Source organism: Diadema antillarum, unplaced genomic scaffold (genome assembly GCF_040938485.1).
Source record: "Diadema antillarum isolate AM-2024a unplaced genomic scaffold, OU_Dant_1.0 seq00000872_RagTag, whole genome shotgun sequence".
Taxonomy (NCBI): domain Eukaryota; kingdom Metazoa; phylum Echinodermata; class Echinoidea; order Diadematoida; family Diadematidae; genus Diadema; species Diadema antillarum.
The window spans coordinates 180865-204858 of record NW_027271738.1 but is presented as its reverse complement, the minus strand read 5'-3'; the positions used below and the strand labels follow the sequence as shown (position 1 = coordinate 204858).

Genomic DNA, 23994 nt, shown 5'->3' with positions numbered 1-23994 from the left:
AATCTACTGTATGTAACTTTCATTTTTTCAAATCTGTGTAACTTTCACTTTTTTCATATCTATGTAACTTTCATAGATTCTTGTTATCCTTGACATGTAATGAGCAGAGTTGTAGAGAAAACGTCAAGCTTTACTTTGATGAAAATTGTATGACAAATCTGTGACTATTTTTTTTTCTTCAAATGACTAGTAGGCACATTATCATTGTGGAGGCATGACTTTTGTGCTCAAAACAGCGACAGAAATGTAGAATTATACTATGCTTGATAGTCAATCACCACATGAAGTATAGCTACATGTGACAGGAATGGAATCGCGAGAAATGCTGTCATTGTACTGTGGCATTTGGCTTTTTTTTTTGATCTGTTTAGGCGAGTTTGTGTGTTTGAGGAGAGTATGCAAACTTGGCACGCCGTCAACTGAGTCAAGCGTGCGAATGTTGCACATGAAAGAATTAATAGAAGTTCTGACACAAAGATTATTCAAAGTTTTTGATTCAAAAAAGTTGTTATCACTGAAATTATATATATCATCTCCAGATGTGTTCTAAAACAATTTGATCATTGATGATGGCTATATTGATAATAATCACAATGATGATTATGAAAATTGACTAATACATACGTATCTCTTTTTCATCATAAGTATCAACAAAAGAAGCATCTATATCTGCATTCTCTTTATGAAGGTGAAGTTCTTGACATTCATTAAATGTATCTTCATGAAAATTAATGAATTATACATTTTATAAAACAAGAGAAAAGATGAAAAAGAGAACCAAAAAAGAGAGGTTATTTGTTCCAACTTTGTCATGTCACACCCATGAACTGACTTCAGTTCTTTTGGTAGTGCTGCTGCCCGGTATGCAATATGAAATATGATGGTTTCAAATTCCAGGTTTGTTTGTCTGTTTTCTCTTGGTCTGTTCCTCTACAGATTGTATATGTGATTGTATGGACTGCAACAGCAGGAGAAGCATCTATGACTTTCCAATGTCATTGTTGACATTGGTAGAATTAAAAATTGGATGACATGCCAAATTGGCAAATTTCAATTGTATGTTGTACTTGGGATTTAACAATTCTCAGAAGATATTAGCAAATTTCAATGATATGTTGTACTTGGGATTTAACAATTCTCAGAAGATATAAGCAAATTTCGATTTCCCCTCAGAGATTCATGTGCCAACTCTTTACCATAATTATACAAATGAAGTTCGGTGAAAACTTGACGGGCATGCAAAAGAGGTTTGCACTGTAATACGGTAGTCTCTGTGTGATTGGGTACCCCCTTAATGAGTTCTACGCTTTATAATAATTGACACATAAACTGAACAAACAGATGCGTGTTATATTTACTGGATGATTGGGTTGGCACTTTAGTGAAATGGGTCAAATTTTTTCAGACAAACCTCTTCTCATAGCTTCCCTCAGAAAGTCTTTGAAACGAGTTAATAAATTGTGAACAGCCTGTAAACGTATTGACAGACAAAAGAACACTAAGGTTTACATTTTGACGTGATGAATATGATATACTGTGACAGACATAAACTCACGCACATGGATTAAAGACAAAGATATGAGTATGGGAGAGAGGAAAAATCTTGTTGCCAAGTCACATGTCCAATAATGTCCTCCCATCCCTAGGAAACCCTGCAAGAACTTACAATCAAAAGCTAGTCAAATGGAAGTCAGTTCTTCATCAGTTTGTGTGTTTGTTTTGTTTTTCCTTCAATGGGCCTTCATGCCACCGCACATGTGGCATACAGTAATGATGGCATTTTACATGATTTACTATGCCATGCCAGTGTGACTTGTCTAAAAGTACATTCTACAAACATTCATGAATGACAAGACTGCACTCTCACAGGCGCAGCCTTGGTGGCAAGGATTACCGATTATTCTTTGCATTTGGTCATCAACAGGGTAGGAATTTCAAGGGGTTTGCGTGTCGTTTTTCTTATAGATTATTCCAAGAAAAAGCAGGATTTCTGCAAAGGCTATTGTGCAACTTTATATGAGTCATGACTGTAGTGACACACCATGCTGTGTATGTGGTATAGATGGGTGCATGATTAGTGTGTGGGTACTACTGTACTCTTTAAAGGAGACCTCTAGATGACTTTTACATATGAACAACTGTACATTGGTTATACTGGGTACAGAGTTTCAGAATCTTTAGTGATTGGGATGAGGAAAAAGAATGTTTTCAAAATTCATAACAAATCACAATAAATGAGAATGATGACATGGCAGCCTCACTAAAAAAAATGCATGAGTAGAGGCTCAAGGAATTTGAACAAAAGAAGAAAGCATGCAATAAATTGCATAAATTCTACACAGGTGAACTTGTTAAGCATGTGGTATGGTAATGCTATTACATTGCTACATTTCTGAAATATGTGAGGCTCTACCTTATGTCATCATCACTGTTCAGTGTAATTTGTTTTTGTTTTTTCAGAGTATTGATTTCTCTGCTCAAGGACCACAATAGATTCCACAAATCTATACATGGAGCTGTTGTTTATGTACTCCATGATGTGAAATTATGAAAATCATCTCGAATGCCCCTTTAAATGAGCCATGATCATGATAGCAGGGAGGTGTCAGAAAAGGAGAGGCAACTCTTCATAATTCATGCAAACACATGTTTTGGTTCAAAGCGTTACAATGGGATGTCTAGCATTCCACTATATGCTTTGAAGTCATGCTCTGCACCGCTCTAGTTGCAAGGCGAAGTTCAGAGACGAAGAACGCATTTCACCTTTCGTTGAATTACAAGCTTTTTTCCCCATAAGATTTTAAATGAAATACTCGAATTGATTAAGAGTGGTTTAGGAAAGAATTCAATATTATGAACATGTATTTCTAGTTTCTTCGTAATGCGCAAATTGAAATGAAATGAAAATTAGGCCATCTTAAAAACCTAATATTTTTCTATGATGCGCACATTTCCACATGTTAGTTTTCTATCCTTTAATCTGGGATATTTTGATCTTTCAAATAAAGTACTCCGCTAAAGCGAGCACCAGCGTGCTTTTAAACTATTTGCTGTCATTGTCAGTTTTACACTGCATTTTGATTCGCTGCTCCAATTCAAGGTACACAAATTCATTGTTGCCATCACATTGAAAGAGAGAGAGCAAAATGCAGTAGGGGCAAGTATTTTTCTAGATGTGAGAGCGCTAGTCCCGATTATTGGTGCTCAAAGCACCTGATTTCCACCTGTAGTTAAGCGCATAACTTCTTTGCGCCAAGTTGGCGGTGACGCGCATGACTTCAAAGGAGAGCAGGAGATGTCTCTCCGTTTCTAACACCTCCCTGATGATAGCAACAACACCTCTCTCAGTGAGACATATACCTATTAAGTTTCAGTCCACATTTGTAGCAAAGTATTTAGATTTATGTATAGAAGCAATCACACAGATATCCTTTTTTTAGTAAGAAATACAAAGAGTAACTTGATATCACATGGTTGAGATCTATCTCTTTTCATCACTGTACAGTGTCAAAAATCAAAGTGAATATTTACAGTAACTCAGGTGCCGAATTTGTGGAATTTAATGTGTCGATGTGTGTAGGCATATTAAAAGGGTGCTAATATAGACTTTGCCAAAATTCATCATTTTGAAGATTTTTGTTTGTTTGTGTATTGCTCATACTCTGCAGGCAACTTCTGCGGAATTCAGGAGGAAGCTTGCCAAGTCTGCGGCCAGTTTCTTGGCAGAGCTCTACCTGCTGTCCCGAGCATCCAGCCAGGAATTTAAGGCATCGGTCCAGTCCGTTGTCACACCCACCGTCCATGACTGGATAAAGAGCCCAACTGTGGTAGGAACTCACAGATATATATCTCTAATAGGATGACACTTATTTAAAGAAAAAATAATAAAATAAAGGATTGGTGCAATCTCAGTTAACCTGTTGTGTGTGTTTTGAGTGCTGAATGGCACAGAAAACCCCATAGCATTGTACACACTGTCCAAAGTCCCTGGCACAGAAAGGGTTAACCATATTCTAACTGGGCTATTTGAGACCAAGTTTTTACTGGGGGGGTCAATTTGACCCCCCCTTCAGATCTCGGCTGCCGATCGCGCGATCGCCGCCAAATTTTGCCTGAACATAGAGCCGGATGTCAACTACAAGTTTGCATGGTCATATAAAAGAAAAATTTTGATTTTCTATTTTTAGTAAATTATGCCAATTTACGCGTGAAATCATATTTTCACCTATAACTCCATTAAAAAAGACTGAATGATTGCTAAATTTTTGTGTAAGAGTTCCTCAAGACACATTGAACAATTTTCTTGTAAAAAAATAGCACAATCAAAATCAGTTGTTTTTTTATTGTTTTGTTAATTTCTTATGTATAATTCATTGTTTTTTGACCTTTTGTTTTCTATTGTTTTTTGGCCAAAATTTGTTGCAGGCACTTTTTCAAGCTTATCTACATTAAAATTGATTAATTTCAATGGTTGAAAGTTTAGATAATCTAATTTATATCAATTTAACCAAAAAAACACAATTTGCATTGGATTTGCACACAATATCATGAATTTGAGCCATTTTCGGGTTGACATGCATACAAGTGTACGCAAAACATTACGTAACTTCAGAAAGGTGTACCTGGACATGGCAAATTTGGTCTCAAAATATGCGGGAGACTTCAAAGAAAAAAGTCATGAAATGATGCAGCAATATCTTTGCGCGTTGCGGAATCGCGGCGCGAAATATCGAGGGGGGGGGGGTCAAATTGACCCCCCCCCCCCCCCCCAGTTAGAATAGGGTTAAAGCTTTATTAGTACTTTTAGATTATGTGCAAGGTCAGGTAGTTAAAAAAGAAAAAAATTGAACCACTGAGTTAATGTTCTATTTTATACTGAGGCAGAAATTATATGTAGATAGTTAGATAAGTGATAGATAAGTGTCTGAAGTATGAGACTAATAACCTGGAAAGTCTGTAGATTGAACCATGGGCGTACTACAAATGGACATTCATAGCTCGTTAATGAATTCATGCACCTGTTTCTGTCAAAAGCGTCACAAAAGCATTTTAAGCGTGCTTTCCTGCTTTGATCTTATCATCACCGCCGACAACCAGTCTGGATAAAAACAAGACGACGCTTTGAGAAATCTAAAAACTACATGCACAGAAGATAGTAATTCTCTTAAATCAAGAAAAATGCATGTGCAGTTGTAGTGTACATTGGGAAATTATCGCTCAAGTAATTCCATTTGTGAAATGCGCGTACTTTACAAGAGAAAGCAATTATTTTGACAGGTTGGTTGTGATTTGTAATCTAATTTTCCCCATTCTTCGCACATTGTTCCAGAGTAAACATGGACAGTAACCGTAGATGACATGTATGCCCTATCATTAAGCCATGTTACATGCTTGTCCACAAGTGTCCACTTCAGTACTTTTAAATTTTGTGGCAGGAAAACTGTCATGTTTTCGGGTTTGCTGCTCCCTTTCATCAGTGTTTATTCAAAGGCAGTTGAGTCTGAAAAGGTACCTCAGCAAAATAAAACCGCAATGAGGGAATTGGTTCTTTTGTCAGTGACGATGCATGATTGCACAATCGTCATTATCCAAGCACCTGAATGTACTGATTAAGATGCACTTAATCAGGTGGCGGCGGTGATGATGGGATCAAAGAAAGACCTTCATTTCTAGTCCATGTATAGTAGGTCCATGATCGAACCATGACCTCACAAACTTGTGCTGTTATCAAGCAGGCACCAGACAGTTCTCAGGGGAACCATAGAATAGGATTTGAAGCTCACATGAGATGTCATAAGATATAGATCTTTTTTTCTTTTTTTTCAGCATGTTTCACTGCTTTTAAAGGGGATAGTATGGTTTTGGGTGAGATGGGGGTTCAGATTTTAACATTTTACGAGATAAGTAGAAACTACTTATTCAAAATATCAAAGAGCTTACAATTCTAAGAGGAATTCAAAGTTTATTATTTTGATGAAAATAGGTTTTAAGATGACTGAGGTATCAGAAATTAAAGTAAAAGAAAGTGGTCCTAATAATAGGTTGGTCGTACCTTTTATTAGGACCTCTTTGTTTTTGGATATGACAGACATTTCAAAACCAATTTTCATCAAATAAAGGTTGAATTCATTTTAGAATTGTATGTTTGTTAATATTTCATAAAACAAGATTTCTAATTATCTTGCAAATAGTTGTTAAAACCTGAATCCCCATCTCAACTGAAATTATGCCATCCCTTTAAAGTGTGTTGCTCAATGGGGGAAACATGTTGAAAGATTGAGATCTTATTCAAACATTTCAGGTACACTGATTGTTTGTTTTGTTTGTGTTTTAGATATATTATTAAGATGTAAAGACACCTACACGTGCTGTACCTGATCATACTATGTTAATTCTATTCTTGCTTGGCAGCAACATTACCACTAGGCTAAATTATAGATGTCTGAAATACAGATCTATAAAAAATAACATGCATGCAAACCCTCACGTAATCCTCCTCTTCTTTTCGTTGTATCAATGTCACATACACAAACCTCTGTACTTAATCATACATCATCTACATGTATGTTCATGGTTGTTGACCAGGACCCAGTTGCATAAAAAAGATGTAATCAAACGAAAGTCAGAAAATCAATTATAAGTTAGGTGTCTGCCAGTCAGAATTTAGTACGAGAGACTTCTTCGTATACAGGTTTGATTTTCAAATGTGAGTCTAAAGGCAGGTCTCCACATTAACTTTTTTGTTTGGTGGCCCGATGGGGCCACCAAAATCCTCAATTTCAAATTTTTGGTGGCCCAAGAGAAAAATTTGGTGGCCCCGAAAAAAACCCTATAAAAAACGTTAAAAAGTCCTGTTTTTTTAATGAGTCAAATATCTAAGTTTTATCACAATAAGAATTGGAAGTTGGACATAATTATCTGGAACCTACTCATAAATAAACCTCAACAAACTCGCAACACTCACTCTCATGCACTCATTCAGTCCTTTTCATCCATCCTTTAAACAAATTTTACTGCTAATTTCTGGCGAAAAAAGTTACAAATTAATTAACACACTTTTCCAAAAATTTTGGTGGCCCGAGGCGGGCCACCAAATTTGCCCTTTTTAAAAATTTGGTGACCTGACTTTCATTTTTGGTGGCCCCGAGCCACCAGGCCACCGTTAGTGTCGAGCCCTGCTAAAGGGATAGTATAGTATTGGTGGAGATGAGGATTAGACTTTTAATTTTGTGCAGGATACCAATAAACCACTTACGAAATAGTGCAGGGCATACCATTCTAAGAGGAATTCAAAGTTTATTTGATGAAAATCGGTTTTGGAATGGCTGAGACATCCAAAAACAAAGTAAAACAAAGCGCTCGTAATGAAAGGTGAGTCCCACCTTTTATTCAGAGCGCTCTGTTTTGGATATCTCGGCCATTTCAAAACCAATTTTCATCAAATAAATGGTTATTTCCTTGTGGAATTACGTGCTCTTTCACATTTCATAAGAGGTTTATAATTTTTTCATTAAAAAAAAAAAAATGTTTGAAACATTAAATTAGTTGTCAACCAAAACTATATGATCCCTAAATCTCATCTTTCAAGCAGTGGGGCCCAGAAATTGATCTCAGTGATATGCTGCTTCAGTCAGGTTTGCAAGTTCACCTGATTTTGAGCATACAGGAAAATGCATTTCTACTTTGGCTCTAATTTACAGACATGTCTTGGGGAATGGGTTTGCCAATGCTCATCCAAAATGTGAACAATCATAGTTCAATCTTGTTAATAGACCTCTTCAGTCTGTAAGGCATTAAATACCATTTGCAGATAAAATAAAAACCCAGCTTTAGTGCTTCTTAATAGCTCTAAAATGTGAGTTAGGGATAGAAACAACCAATGTAAAAATATTAATCAGTATAACCAATGTCAAGTATTGTTAAATATACAAAATGTGAACAATAGTTATAATAAAGATGTTCCTACTTGTAGAATAAACCATCTAAAATCATTATGGTTTAGTGAGAAAAATAATGATATCTCCTTATATTGTATAATCTATAAATATTTAATCATTATTGCAAAATTTTTATATGGTAGGTTGTTTTGTGATACAACTGACTACTACACATATGCATCAAATGTGATACACACTAAACTCTAACATTTTTTAAGTCACTGCTCCCAATAGTAAACACTACCTTTAAAACACTATAACTTATGTTGACCATAAAAAAAAAGGGGGGGGGGGGGCTTCTAAAACAAGAAGAAAAGATGATTTACAGGTTTATGCGATGAGTCACAGTGAGTCCGCAGCACGTATGCTAATGAGCCGATCCAGCAAGATTTATTCAGCACTCTCGTTTACGATCTTTGCGTTCCGAAGGTGTCTCTTGAGTGCGAGATTTTGTGAGAGTTTGACAGGGCTTTGGTTTTCACAGCGCAGCGACTTTTACATGCCTTCATTATGGTTACAAGTCACGATAAGTTGTTCCCCAGACTTTGATATTTATTTTGATACCAAATTTGCGTATAATATCGGTTCTTGTCATGACGTTATAATCAGTTGAATTTACGTAAATTTCGCCTACTTTTCACGGAAGATTTTGTTATCTAAAGTTCGCTTTTGGTTCCTGACCGGATTACGATTATGTTTCTGATTTTGGCTTTTTCGTAGAGAGGAAACTTAGATGCTCATCATATAGTGGAGTTAAGGAGACGCAAGCATGATTTATACTAGTTTTTCCGTTTTGAAATGTCTGTAAAATTCACTCCTAAGCCGGAAGTATGCTCCACACAAAGTGTACAGTGGCGCGAAAGAGCTCTCTCATTGGACAGCATTTGCATTCACGCGCGCTGTACCAAGCTTCTAGCTTCTAGCTTCTGTCCGAAGCACAGAAATCTACATGCGGTGCCTATGCAAGCATGCGCTCTGCACGCACGTGGCATGAAAACGTAGCAGCGTAATGACGTAATGCAAGCGCTGAATGCAAGCGCTGTCCAATGAGAGAGCTTACTCTTGAGATTGCACGGTTTCAAGCTGACCAGCACTGACATCGCTGTATGTTTTACTGGTTCCTGACCGGATTAAGCAACAAAATGTCAAGATATTTACATGGATACAAAGATTAAGAGATGGGCTACCAAATAATGAATTTTCATTGAGACGCAAGGTGAATTTTGTATTCTTTTGACGTCTTGAATGTGTACTACACGAATTACTTTTTTCATTTTTTTTCAAGCTCAAATTATGCTATGATATTTTTCATCTACAATAATTTGAGTAACATGTGACAAAAGCTTACACATTTTCCTTGGATTTGATACCAAATTTGTGAATATAAGGTGTATTTTTGTTGCCGAAAGCCCAAGGACAAAATCCCCTTCCGCAGCTCATTACGTATGCAAGTCTAGAGCGGGCTTGCATACGAGTTGAATAAATACAAGCAAATCATCGAGTGCTGCGGTCTGACTGGTCAGGTGCATTGCTATGTCTGTGCATAAGTCAACTATTATGTTACACTAACTAGAGTCCCCCAGTTATGGTTGAAATAGACATAAACATTAAGAAAGATGCTCCCAAACCGAAGAGGTCTATATGTAGTCTGTGTGTATTGTGTCTGTCCGCAGACGGAGGTCGGAGAGGACGAACTGCTCCTCCTAGAAGTGCATACAGGTTGCCTGGAGAGCTTTCTGCTCCTGACGCTGCGAGAGGAGGATGAGAGCCTTCGGAAGCAGGTCTCCGCTTGGCTGAAGGAGGAGATACTGGATGGAAGCAGACCACAGTAAGTGTTGGTTGCATTCATTCCGTAACGCAGTGTTGCGTGTGAGGGATGTGATGTGCTACATGTGTGTGTGTGTGTGTGTGTGTGTGTGTTTGTGTGTGTGTGTGTATGTTTTGTGTGTGTGTGTGTGTATGTGAAAGATATATGTATGTATATAGATAGATAGATAGATAGATCTATAGATACTGTATACGGCATACATTTAGCGGGTCTAAATTTTCATGAAGCAGAACCTCTTGACGATTTCACGAGTGGTTAAATTCGGAATCATGGAGTCCTGTACCGAACGGAGCAATGTATATGCGTGAGTCACATTCATAGCGTGATCAGAATCAATGTTTTCGTGTGTCCTTAATTTCGCGATAGCACCTGACTCACGAAATTCGCGAAAATAAAAACCTTGCAAAATATTTGGCATATACAGTAGATAGATTGATAGAGTGAGAAAAATGTTATTGGAGGTTGCAGAATATCCTTCCCACTTTTGACAAAATGAAAGGATGTAATATACAACAACCAATCATTCAATATTGGGATTGTTGCATTCCATTGTGATGCCGCTAGTTTGCATGTTTTGGTATTCCATACAGCTGTAGTTCCATGATTCGTTATTGTGATGATTGTGTATCGGTGTGAAAACTAGCTGCTTCTCTGAATAAATGTTGAGGTTCATTAAAGGGGCAGATGGGGAGGGAGAAAGATGTAATGGTGCTCTTGTAATTCTGCAAGTTTTTCTCACCTTGGCAATGGTCTGTGATTGTATTCCCTGAGAGAGAGTCTCACACTGAGAATACTTTGATATTATGGTTAATAGCTTTCTGCCAGCCCTCACCTACACTGTACACACCTTTGCATTTTGTCATTGTTGTTTGGGCATTGCTACACTGGCCATAGTTCCTGAGTGATTCAATTTTCAGTTTTGTGTCAAGATCGGTATCATTGGAAAATCAAGACGTCTATATTGGTTTTTGGTGATATCACCCTCACTTTTCTGATGATTGTTGGCAAAAAAGTTTTAATGTACACACGACAAGAATACCGGATGTATTTCTTCGTATCATACGCGTAATGCACAGGTATGAGTGCGTTAGTGGAGATGCAGCACACACAAGGGTATTACAGCGGTGAAATATGTTACTTCACATTATGAATACTTGAGAGTGGGCTTCATCTCTACTAACGTCACAGACTTACATGCCATTGGATATCATGCCGTATTGATTTGCTTTTTCGTTGCACACTTTTTGCAAGCCTGTGCATTTCAGTAAGAAAATGAGTGCTCACATGACTCATCACTGCTGATTTGCTACACTCCTTAACCCATTTTATGATAATTACATATAGGTGTACAATTGATAGGAGAAGACCTGCTTAGAATGTGATGGTGCTTTCCGCATTGATCCATATTTGTATAGGGTCAAAAATAAAGTTACCCAAACAAGATGAAAGGTGCAGTTTACCTTTGGGACCAGTGATTTTAAAAATTTTGGAGTAATCACATTTGATGCATATGTGTAGGTCAGTTGTATCACGAAACCTCCTACCATATAAAAATTTTGCAATAAAACCTAAAACATAGGGAGATGTCACTGTTTTTCTCATTAAACCATAACTGTAGACGGTTTAGTCTTGAAACAATTTTACTATAACTATTGTTCACATTTTGTATGTTTAACAATAGTTGACATAAATTATACTGATTCAAATATTTGCATTGGTTGTTTCTATCCCTAACAGACATTTTAGAACTATTTTGAAGCACATAAGCTGGGTTTTTGTTTAATCTGCAAATGGTAAATTATGCCTTTAAACTTTGCAATGCAATGACTTACAATACAGTGACTTTCTGACAAACTCAATATAGCTATTTTAGATGTAAGGTAAGTTATTCTAAACTTGAAGTAGTATTTGATAATACTGCCCTCTCTTTCAACAGTTTTAGTTGTGGAGTCTCATTTTTGGGGTGTGCTCCAGCAGCTACACATTAAATTTCTTCAATACATTCTGTGTAAGCATTGTATGGGTGTGCTACACTGTATGGGTAGAAGAAAACACAGTAAAGGTTTATATGGCACTGCCATTATTGATGTGCCTTTTACATGGTCAATAGTTACTAGTATCACAACCAGTGAACATACAGTGTATGCAATTCACTGCTGTATATTGGTTGTTACTTTAGTAAACAGAATATATTCAAACCTTGCATATTGGTAAGGCTAGTTATTTGTTGCTTTATGTAGTTCCTAGTGATGCTGCCCTCTTATGTTCCAGCATTTGTAGGCTGTCCAGTCGCTCCTTTGCATCTGCTCTGCTGCAGCGTGCATTTTTCTGGCAGGATTCCTTTCAATTCAAGTTTTCCATGGAGGTGTACTAGCACGAGATAGTGCTGTTGTGGCATGTTGCTAGTGACAGCGCCCTCATTGTTCTGACTTTTGTAGACGAGAGTTATTTTAAGTGTATTTTGTGACTCAAATCGGCATTTATTCTCATTACAGGTTTTGAAAATTGTTGTAACTGTTGTTTGATGTGAAGATGCATGTTACAGCTTTCTGCCAGCCCTCACCTACACACCTTTGCATTTTGTCATTGTTGTTTGGGCATTGCCACACTGTCCACAGTTCCTGAGTGATTCAATTTTCAGTTTTGTGTCAAGATGTATCATTGGAAAATCAAGAAGTCTATATTGGTCCTGTTGTTTGATGTGGAGATGCATGTTACACTTCTAATATGAAATGAAATGAAATGAAGTTGTATGAAGTCAGACACCTCGGCCATGCGCTAGAGGTCAGATGTCACATGGTGCAGGTTTACCCCCAACATGCACCTAACGTTTGTGAGAATATCTCAAATAGTACGCTAACAATGTGGATGTGTTGTAAAATGAATTTTGCGGACTTGATGAAACATTATCCAAACTGTCAGGATCTGTCTGGGGGTCTCACAAAGGTTACCGGTATACATACATTGTGCACGTCTTGCATCTATAGGTCATGCTGGTCCTTAAAGACAATTTCAAGAACAAATCACAAGCAAATCGTGATCCAGTGTGCAGAAAATGTTTCCAAGAAATTGACAAAAAATTTTGGAATTGCCCACGACCCCAAAACAACACCCACGTAGAATTGATGACGCTTACAGTAGGACCCCCTGCACTGGTTTAGCTATCTTTGGCACACTAGAGTATGAATGTTGGATTTAGCTTCTTTTTTTTGACATTCACATCCATCACAAATCATTCTCATGCTCTTGAAATCAGCCTTTATTGTAGAAAGATAGGTCTAGTGTGTGTGAAATTCCTCGAAAAATAGATATTTGTAATACAGCTGTAGTTTGTTTATTTGTTCTTATAGTATTGCTGTTGTAGTGGGACAACATATAGAATTATCCCCACTAAGTAAAAAGAAATGGTCACATTTATGAGCAAGCCATCATTTTGATTACAGTATCAGCATGATAATTAGCCTTTGAACAACGATGAAATGTATACACCTGGTAATTTAGACGTTTCAAGTGCTCTTTTTTAGAGGGTTGTTCTGCAGGAGATTGTAATACCCTTTTGGTATGGCTATGAGATTTTCCTTGTACTGTATATATTGCACATTAGAAAACAGGGTGTGAAACTTTAAATGTACTTTTTTTTTCCCCTGAAATGTGAGAAAGAACTTCCTGAATGCTTTCACTTCCCAATGCTTTCACCCAATTATGAAACAAATTATTAAAATTTGTATATAAGGCACACAGTAACATGCATTTCCTTGTACACCTTCCTAGTAGAAACTGTGGAGCCATACATTCGTATACCACATGTTTGTTTGTAGATAAAGTTTTTCATATTACATATGAACTTGAAAGTAGTTTGATGTGTATAACAAAAACAACAACAAAGAGTAATCCCAACCAAACTTAACAAAGTAAGACCCACATACTGTACATCTACTGTCAATATTCTGCGTGTGGAAATGTTCCTGAGGGTGATTTTCCATGCTTAGCCGGGTACAATAAATTGCTGTATACATACATCGTATTTTTGATTAGCAGAATAAAATGTAGAATAGTATTACACTGTTTTCATAGCAAGCAAATACTTTTCATGCCTTTATATTTGCAGCTCTTTCATGTCTTGCAAAATTTGCAAAAAAAATCCACTCTTTTTATTTTATTTTTTATTTTTTGATGGTCATGTTTTCTACTCCTGTTTCAGTGACTTTTCATTGTAATCAGATACTGGATAACTTTCTTTCCTGTAGCTTTTATTCAGGATGTCACACAGTTGTTACTGTCAACACATGACCAGGTTTGAGTTTCAAAGCAGCACTTTTAATCAATCCCCCAGATGAGTTACATTGTACTTCTATAGTGTTGCATTCTTAGGTGACTGTATGTCATTGTAACAAAAAAAAAGTGGCAAGTACATTATTTTGTAGTTATATACCAAATGTGACTTTTGAGCTGAGGTTAAATTCTGAGAAAGGAAGAATTAAGGAAAGGGAAGGGTTGATAACTCGTGAGAATTGAATGCTCTTAGCCAGGGCTCGACACTAACGGTGGCCCGGTGGCCCGGGGCCACCAAAAATGAAAGTTGGGCCACCAAATTTTAAAAAAGGGCAAATTTGGTGGCCCACCTCGGGCCACCAAAATTTTTTGAAAAGTATGTCAATAAATTCATAACTTTTTGCGCCGGAAATTAGCAGTTAAATTTGTTTAAAGGATGGATGAAAAGGACTGAATGAGTGCCTGAGAGTGAGTGTTGCAAGTTTGTTGAAGTTTATTTATGAGTAGATATGTCTAACTTCTAATTCTTACTATCATAAAACTTAAGTATTTGACTCATTAAAAAAAAAGAAGGACTTTTAATGTTTTTTATTGTTTTTTAGTTAGTGTCAAGCCATGTCTTAGCACACCAAAATACTATAGTTTTGCGTGCAGTGTTTTGTGGAAATCGATCTATAGACTTCAAACACATATTCACATGATATTGATAATGGTGGACTCCATTCCATTTATTAATGTACTTGATTAGTTGAATATTATAATGATAAAAGTGATTTGCAATCTCCCGGTCATGAGCACAACATGATATACAATCTGTAAGGGGACAGGTTGCGGCCATAAACAACATTTTTGTACCCCCGCCACACATAGTGTGAAGGGGGTATATGGGAATCACCGTGATGTTGGTCGGGCGGTCGGGCGGTCGGTCGGTTGGTCTGTTGCGAAATCTTGCATCGCGAGCTCCTCCTACAGTTTTGAAGCAATTTAGATGAAACTTTGGGTAAATGATGATATTGAGGTATAGATGTGCAAGACATGTTTTTTGTGTTTGTCGGACAATGCGTTGCCATGGTAACCATAATTATACCAAAACCTTGTGGATTGAATAACTTCCATAGTATTTAAGCAATCAATTTAAAAATTGGAATCTATGATGATCTATAGGTGTAGTTATGCAAGACACTCTTTGTGTTTGTACTTGACAAAGCGTTGCCATGGTAACCGCATGTTTTCTTCAAAATCTTGTGGAGTGAACAACTTCCACAGTTTTGAAGCAATTGAAATCAAAATTGGTAGGCATTATGGCCTTGAGGCGTAGATGTGGAACAGATAATTTTTGTGTTTGTCGGACAAAGCGTTGCCATGGTAACCATGATTTTACCAAAACCTTGTGGATTGAATAACTTCCACATCATTCAAGCAATTAAGGTCAAATTTAGTACCTATGTATGATGATCGAGAGGTGTGGCTATGCAAGACACCAATGTGTTAATATAAGAAAAAATGTTTTGCCATGGTAACCACTCATTTTTGTATCAAATTGAACCATTTAATCTATGAAGGTGAAATTTGGTATGTATGATGCTCTTTAAGTGTAGTTTTGCAAAATGCCATTTGTATAATTGTATCGGACAATGCGTTGCCGTGGTAACCGCACTTTTTTTTTTTTTTTAAATCCTGTGGAGTCAACTTCTTCCACAGTTTTCAAGCAATTGAAACAAAATTTGGTAGGCATTATGGCCCTGAGGTATAGATGTGGAACACATAATTTTTCTATTTGTCACACAAACCATTGCCATGGTAACCACAATTTTACCAAAACCTTGCAGATCGAATAACTTTTCCATCATTCAAGGAATTAAAGTCAAATTTAGTATGTATCATGATCTAGAACTGTACAACTGTGTAGTCTTGCAAGACACCAATGTGTTAGTTTAAGGAAAATGTGTTGCCATGGTAACCACTCATTTTTGTACCAAAATAAACCATTCAAGCTATGAAGGTCAAATTTGGTGTGTATGATGGTTTTTAAAGGACAAGTTCACCTTCATAGACATGTGGGTTGAGTGAGTGCAGCAATATTAGTAGAACACAACAGTGAGTTTGAGCAAAATCGGACAATCCGTTAAAAGTTATGAATTTTTGAAGTTTCTGCTCAGTCACGGCTGGATGAAAAGACTACTATAGCTTGTGATGTCACATGAGTACAACGATATAAAGAAAGAATAAAGAAAATTCAACATATTTCCATTTTTCTCCCATAACAAAAGAACACTCGACTTCTCTCTTTCAGAAGGCAGGGGGAATAATATTACCCTTAACATACGTCAGTAGCAAGTTGAAGAACTGTGCTCTTTATTCAAAAAGTAAAGTTTTGTGAAATTCTCTTTTTATTTTCCTTATATAGTTGTACGCATGTGACATCATATACTGTAGTAGTCTTCTCTTCCAGCAGTGACTGTGCAGATACTTAAAATATTCGTAACTTTTGAGCGGATTGTCCAATTTTCCTCAAACTTTCACTGATGTGTTCTATGTACTAATATTGCTGCATTCTCTCAATCCTTATGTATATGAAGGTGGACTTATCCTTTAAGTGTAGTGATGCTGGGGGAAAGCATGTTTCCATTTGCTGTAAGTTTTATACTCAGTGTCAACTCTGTAATTGTACTGTAAACTAAAATTATTCTGTTTCCAATTCGACAAATGCACAAACTTAGTATTAACGTCATTGCCCTCATGACATCACATACTATAAAGCAACACTAGGGGCGGGGGTATTAATCACCTTCAGTGATAATTCTAGTTGATTTCCAACTCGTACACTATTTGTATTCTCCTCATTCGCTGTGGACAAAAAATTTCAGTCATTTTGCAGGAATACATAGAGATAAATCATTGAAAGACTCCAACAGAATACTGCAATGATGTAAAAAGGTCAAAGAGATTCTACATTGATAAACCTCATAAGTAAACTTTGCCAAATTTGTACCAATTTGTACTTCTTAAAAGATGAAATTGTGAGGAATGTAAATATTGTTAGTTTTCAGCTGCTTGAATTTGATTGGTTTTTAAATCAAGTGACCCTTTTTCCTCCTTGTTTTTCGCGTCATTTCTGTCCAGTGAGGCGCGGGCATTACTAATCGACGTTCTTCTCGCCCTGGGCTGCAAAAGACCACCTGAGAACAACATTGGACAGGAAAAGACAACGCCCTCAGAAGCAAGAAATGGTAAGCTCCATAGATCATGACCATTTCTGTAAATCATTGAAGGTCACAAAAAATATAATTTGCTGCACTGCTGTTTTCTCCTCATCATTCCAATGCCAGTGACCATGTTAAACCATCTTAGACAAAGGTGATGTACAGTATGTTGCATATTTGGATCTATCTGCATACGTGCTTGTGTGTGGACTGAAAATTAGATCACTTGTACATAACTTTTTTTTTTTGTAGAAATGTATTGATTCGTGGGTAGATTTGCGACTGTCATATCAAAGTTAATCACTGTTGATTATAAATGCTATGACAGTAGGAACAGTAAAATGGCAATTTGCTGCATGTTTTACAGTAGAAATGAAGAGAATAGGAAATGTTAGCTAGTCAAATGACTCGAGAGAGATATCGTGATCGCTCACCATCTGGTGTCTGTCATCTTAGCATTTTAATTTTCATAATTTTCTATTTGAAAACTGGTGGCCAGATCTCAAATACAGTTAGCAATCATAATGGGGGGTCATGAGTGTTCAAATGAACTGTATACAGTATTTCAATTAATTTGCCTAATGTAGTGTGCAGTGAGAGCGAAGTGTGTTACTTAGGTGAGCGTTAGACCCCAAGGTCTCTTATTATACATTGTAGCTCATAGACTGGGCTGTATGCATAATATATAGCAATTGCCTGTGCTATCCTTTTACTTGAATCCGTATGCATAAAAACCAGCAATTGCTTGCTGTCCGCAGAGAGATGAAGCATTCGCATAAAAACAAATGCATAAAATGGACCTTTTTCTTGTTTTTGTTGGGCAATTGCTTATGATTTTCTAAGCTAGAGCTTTTCCTTAACTGGGACGTTCCCTTTTAAGCATCATTTTCATATTCATAAAAGAAATGCCAAAGTTGTGCAGGAGTGGTATAAATCTATAGAAAATGTCTCCTAGGATGTATAGGAAACTTTTCATTTCAACAAGGAGAATGCCCTGTGGTTAGCACGCAGAATGTGATAAGAAACAGGTAGGATGTCTAACATCTGTGGAGAGCAAGGAGACCTCTCTCCATGTTCGACCTGGCAGATCCGGGTTACTATAAGCAGCAGTTTAAGAAGTGATGGGAATTTGCGTGTGGGTGTGTGTGTGTTTGTCTTCATGTGTGCATTCATATGCATCGTTTTATAGCTCTTTTGCTGTCAGGAAAATGTTCTCACACACACACACCCTTTCAACTACACCCTATGTATCAAACCTGCCTTTGTTCTCGTGCTCGCACAGGTGTGAGATGTGTTGAAATCGCAATTGATTGCTGGTGCAGGGCAAGCAAAAGGTTATGCATATCGATTTAAGCAATTGCTTGAGCTTGATCTGTTGGTTGACAAGCTTGTGCTTGTAGCAATTACTTGCAAGCGGCTGCTACGTATGTTTTATGCATATGGCCCACTAAATGTGCTGTACCATATCTCTCTTTCCTGTCCACACTAGATACTGCTGGCACAAGAAATCCAACCACCCATGAAATTGACTCCAGGCTGCCACAACAAACCACACAACACAGTCTGATACAACAGGGTACGCAACGTGACACCCAGCAGAAACAGTCTCAACCACTGCATGTTGCAATGTCCCCACCTCAGCAGCAGACACCACACCCAGTTCTGCAGCACCTTGGTGCACTGCCACCAACCAACCCCCCTCACAGTGTGCATCCAGGTGGGATAGAAATGCATCATGGTGTGCCAGTTTGGCCCGCTGTGTCTCAGAGTCAGCAGCAACAGCAGAGTACTTTGCAGGCAGTAGCCTCTAGCGTGGGCATGACCCAGCAGAACCAGCCAACAATGGTTGGATATCATCATGGTGTGCAGACATCCCAGGTTGCCAATGCTCTATCACATTCCCAGGTGCCACGAGGAGGTGTGCCATCACAGGGTGCAAGTGATGTGGGTGCTGCTGTGCAACTAATGAGGAATTCCCCCTCGGGTGGCATGCCTACTCACCTTGTTCCATCTTGCAACGTGCTTCCTCAAGCATCTGCTGCATTCTCACCTCACCCAGCAAATGTCATAACGTCATCTATGATGCAAAGTGTCGTGCCTCACCAGAGTGGGATGGTGTCCAGTGCTCCTCAGATGATGACCTCTATGGGCATCCAGCATGTTGTGCCGCCAGGAGGTACCCAAATGATCCAGCCCAGTCCAGGTCTACCAATGGAAGTACCCAACATGCAAGGATCTTCTTTCCTTCGCACAACCATGGTTTCACCACCACAGCCCTTGCAGCAAATGAATAGCTCAGGGACTTATCAGCAACCAACTAGACCGACAGCTCCCACAGAACAACTGAACATAGCGGGGACCAGTTCCTGGCAGCAGTCCTCCATGGGTATCCCCCAGCACGCGTCAGTCTCTGGCCTGCCATCCCCTGCTGAAGCACAGGTAATGATAAAGCGAGGTGCTTCCCAGGCAGGGCAATCTGTCGTCCTGCCACATGCTTCCCAGGAGCAAGTGTCAGGAAGTGCCTCCTTTTCACAATCAGCTGCAAGTGGAATGTTCATTCAAAGTAACATGTACAACCCAAGTCCTCAGAATCAGGGTATGCAGGAGGGTAGTATCGACTCCCGTCTTGGTCTAGGGCAGTGGGGTTCAGCTAGCCCAGGCCTTCCTTGGGGTGAGAAACCACAAAGCTCATCAGGGTATTCCATCTCGACTCAGCAATTAGCCACGCAGGCATTCAGTCCACCAGAGCAAAACAGTTCTCAGTGGTCCACCGATGACCAGAATGTGCCATCTCCAGAGTTAGCTACTAAGACACCTCCAAAGACATCTTCAGGATGGGGTGATGTAAGCCCAGTCCTTCCTGGATCTTCTCAGCAGAGGCTAGGGACAGATGGTTGGGGCTCGTCTGTACAGGCAAAAAATGTGTCCGACTGGGTCAAAGAGCATAATCCGCATGAGTGGGGTGCAGCTCCAAAATCATTCCCAGAACAGAGTGCTGCGAGCACAAAATCTGCCTCAAACCACCATGCTCAGATAGATCTGACTAGCTATGGCCCCAGAGGCCTGCACAATCAGCAACGAAAGCCAAGCAAGAGTCCAGGATCAAGTCGCTCCTCTGAACATGATAACTATCCGTTTGACAAGAGCCCAGGTTTTGGTGGTGGCTATGGCAGTACTAGCAGACCTGGTGCCTACACTCTGCCTTCCAAACACAAGGAGGGATCCCCAGCTGCTGAAGGTGTGTCATACAGTGCCATGTCTGAACTTGGAAGCTATGGCATTGATGCAGGAAATGAGTATGGTGGAGGGTATGATGCTATTGGTAATGGAGGTGGTTATACTGACCCTCTATCTCCTCCTTGTCAGCAGGTGGGGAACTTTGCCTACATGCCAGAAAACAGGAGCCACCAAAGCCCTTCGCCAGAGCACTTTGAGATAGATGCCATCCGACAGTGTTTTCATGAAGAGGAACAGGCCTCCATCCAGGAAGTTGGTCCACACCAGAAGGAGCTTAGGCGAATGCGAGAGCAGGAGCAGCCAAACTGGTCACAGTTCAGGTCATCCAGTGACAATCCAATCTCTAAGGGCCACACTGCAGCAGAGCCACGGGGAGGAAGGAGGGGGTATGGGCGGGGCAGTCTTCTGGAGATGACCCCAAGAGCAGTGCCTTCCATGTCAGGTAGCCACCATCCAGGAAAATACAAGCAGAGGTACTCTCCGAGGAAATGACGGTTATGAAAACAAGTCTTTTTCAACCATAGCTATTAAATAAAGGAGAGAAAGAAATAACCTTGAATGTACCCAAAAGAGGTTCTGATATCTAGCAACTTCGGTGTATTCTTTTGTGATAATGAGTTGCTGTGTATAGCTGGTGCTAGGTGAGTCAGCCAAATTCATGTGAACGTGTGATCTTATAGCGCAGTAGCCACTTTATGATAATACTGTTCTTGACTGATGCATGTACAGTACATGATGATTGTAGAATTCCATGACTTTTGTAAATATTTACACATTTGGCAGTTCAGACATGCATTCATTTGCATATTATATGCATGCAGATGATGAACTGTGTCAATGCCAAATTAAAAGCATTCCTACAGCAGGATAGATATTTCCTACTAATTACTTGTGCCAAGTCAGAGGAGGTCAAAGCTGAAGTTGATCGAAGGAAACTGATGATTTTGATTATGGAAATGTAGACTAAAAGGAGAGTTGTGATGATGTGTAACCCCTAAATATTAACCACTACAAGGTAGAGCCACTGCAGCTGAAGTGCCTTTGGTCTCGGTCACATCTGTAAGAAGTCAAGCATTGCATATCCTTGTGCATTGTGTTCAGAAGCTCTATGTCATAATCTGTTCTGATGAGGAGCTTCAATGGTGTGAGCACTGAAGGAGAAGTTCACCAATATCATTCATCAGCAAATGAATGATATGAAGGATTGCTTTTCTTTTAAACCCACAGAAGGCTGGTTTACGTCCCATCGTCAACTACCCCTCCCATCCTTTCCCAAAATGTTTTTCTTCCACTACCAATCAATGGCTACGACCTTTGTGTTCTTTTTCATGATTTTTTTTTTTTAATGTATGTTTCTTGCATATTTTAGATACGTTATTTGCAGAAGTTGGACTTATGGCTTGGGTATAAAGTTACATTTTTCAATAAACGTGATTGAAAAATCATGCCCATCATATCATGCATGCTAGATGTTTGCTTTTTTGTTGTCCTATTGACAAGGCAACGGGCATTGGATATGAAGAATAAAGAAATTGAGACGAGTTAGATAAAACAAGTTGTCACAAATATGAAAATTTGATTTGTATTTTTAGTTGTCATTTGTCCAGTGTTACACAATTTCCAAGCCAGTGTACACTTTCAGATAATAAGAAATAGACTTGTCTTTTTTTTACAAAATATGTATGCCATGCAATACACAAATTTATGAAAAGGATGTAATACTTCAAATGTCACAGCTGTTGGGACACAAAATCACTTAAAATTTGAGCCGAATGATGAAATTTGAATATCACACTCCACTCTGCTTTCCAGTACTGTGTACTTTAGAAGGAAATCCATCTGTGACATCAATCCGGCATCAGATTCTTTGCTAGTAAAATGTTGACATGGTTTCTATTGTGTCTTGATCTGATTGCAAAGATTTGATGCTGTGTGACTTCCATGCACTCCCTCTCTCTTCACAGCCAGTTTTTAGTTCCCAGGATCCTGTACGGGATTGATGTGATCAGGTCCTCATGTAACGTGTATTTTTAACATTGTTTGTTTATTTGTATGTTTTCTGCTGGTGTCATGTGATATATACTACTCCGTTACCAGTTCTGATTGTGGCACCTCTACCTCAATAACCTGAGAAGCTAAAACAAGACAGTATTACTCTGCAACTTGCTGGCAAAATAGAAGAAAAAAAAAGAAAAAGAAGAAATGGTGCGTATAATTTCCTCCATGCTCTATATTTGTGCTCATTCACAGAGAACCTGCAGTATTCAAGAAAAAAAAATTGCATAAAGCTATTCATAGCTGCATGCAGCTTAATGTAAAGTCTGAAATCCCCAAAGACTGTGCACACAGGTCCCACACAAGGACACTGTAGCCAACTAGTTAATATTAAAGCCAGTTCATAGCTCCACCTTGCACATGAGCAGAAATAGGTAATTTTGCCTTTATTAGGCATGCTGGTTTTCAAATTCACTGAGACAGCATGTGTGATGTAATGATTTAATCATGTAATACCTCTCAGCGCCTGCCAGCCTCATTCATATCCATGTGACAGGAACAAATTTTGGTAATATTAGTAGGGACAGTTTGTGCATTCAATGCAAATCAATGAATGGATGTCATCCCCCTCCCCCACTTAATTGACAATGGACCATTCTTGCCATCTAGTCTGTGTAAGTGCATTCTTTGCTTGAAGATACATTCCATAAACTGTTACGTCAGGCACGCTTTTGTATTATGTCCCCCTGAAAAAGAGTGAAGTGCCTATAAACAAACTGAGAAAAAAAGAAGACCGTTTTGTACAGGTACCATACAAATGTGTACATTGGCTAATTACGAACTGACTTTCAATATAGGGGATGTCGTGACCTTTGCGTGTAGCTACATTAGTAACACATGCTGAAAAAGTGAAACTGAAGTGCAGCCCAATATTTCACTCATTTCTGGTATAGGAGACCTCCCACAATGATAGTGTCAAATGGAAACTCTGGAAGCTGTTACTTTCAGCTAAAATTACCCTCTTTTGACCCTCCTCTTGAGATCGTGATTGGAGTTGTCATCCTTGCAAGTAAAACTAATACATGTATGTACATGTATAACGAATGAGGCTTGGCGAGCTGAAGTGAGATGAACTTTGCTTCGGGCTTTTGCTGAATGAGCCCTAAGTGTTCCGTGTGGGCCATGTTTAGACTCCCTGGCAATCTGTACATGAATAAGATCATGTCTATGCATTCATCTTTCATTCTCCACTGTCCATGTCTCTAGATGTACATTTTTGTTGCTTTGATGGTTATGTAGAGCTAGATGCCATGGTGTGCACATGTTGTGCACATCCATTTTTATTGGTTAAAAGAGTATTTTGAAGGAGAGCCTGGTATCAAAATGCGTTTTGACATTGTGGAGACAAGTTCCATTGCAAAGGCGTCAGACATATATTCATCTACTTTGATTAACCAGACTGCCAGGGTTGTATGTGTGTGTGTGTGCATTTTTTTTAAATATGTTTGTTATGTGTTTTAGA

General features: G+C 38.6%; 1 protein-coding gene across 1 annotated transcript in view; it reads left to right on the top strand.

Moving 5' to 3' along the window:
• LOC139740686 (uncharacterized) overlaps positions 1 to 21078 on the top strand; it is a 34627-nt gene extending 13549 nt beyond the window's left edge. Inside the window, exons 9-12 of the mRNA XM_071651257.1 lie at positions 3669 to 3827; positions 9611 to 9765; positions 17161 to 17267; positions 18730 to 21078. Coding sequence (XP_071507358.1) covers positions 3669 to 3827; positions 9611 to 9765; positions 17161 to 17267; positions 18730 to 20969 — 2661 coding nt within the window. The 3' untranslated portion in view covers positions 20970 to 21078. The remainder of the gene's footprint in view (positions 1 to 3668; positions 3828 to 9610; positions 9766 to 17160; positions 17268 to 18729) is intronic.
• The last annotated feature ends 2916 nt before the right edge of the window (positions 21079 to 23994 follow it).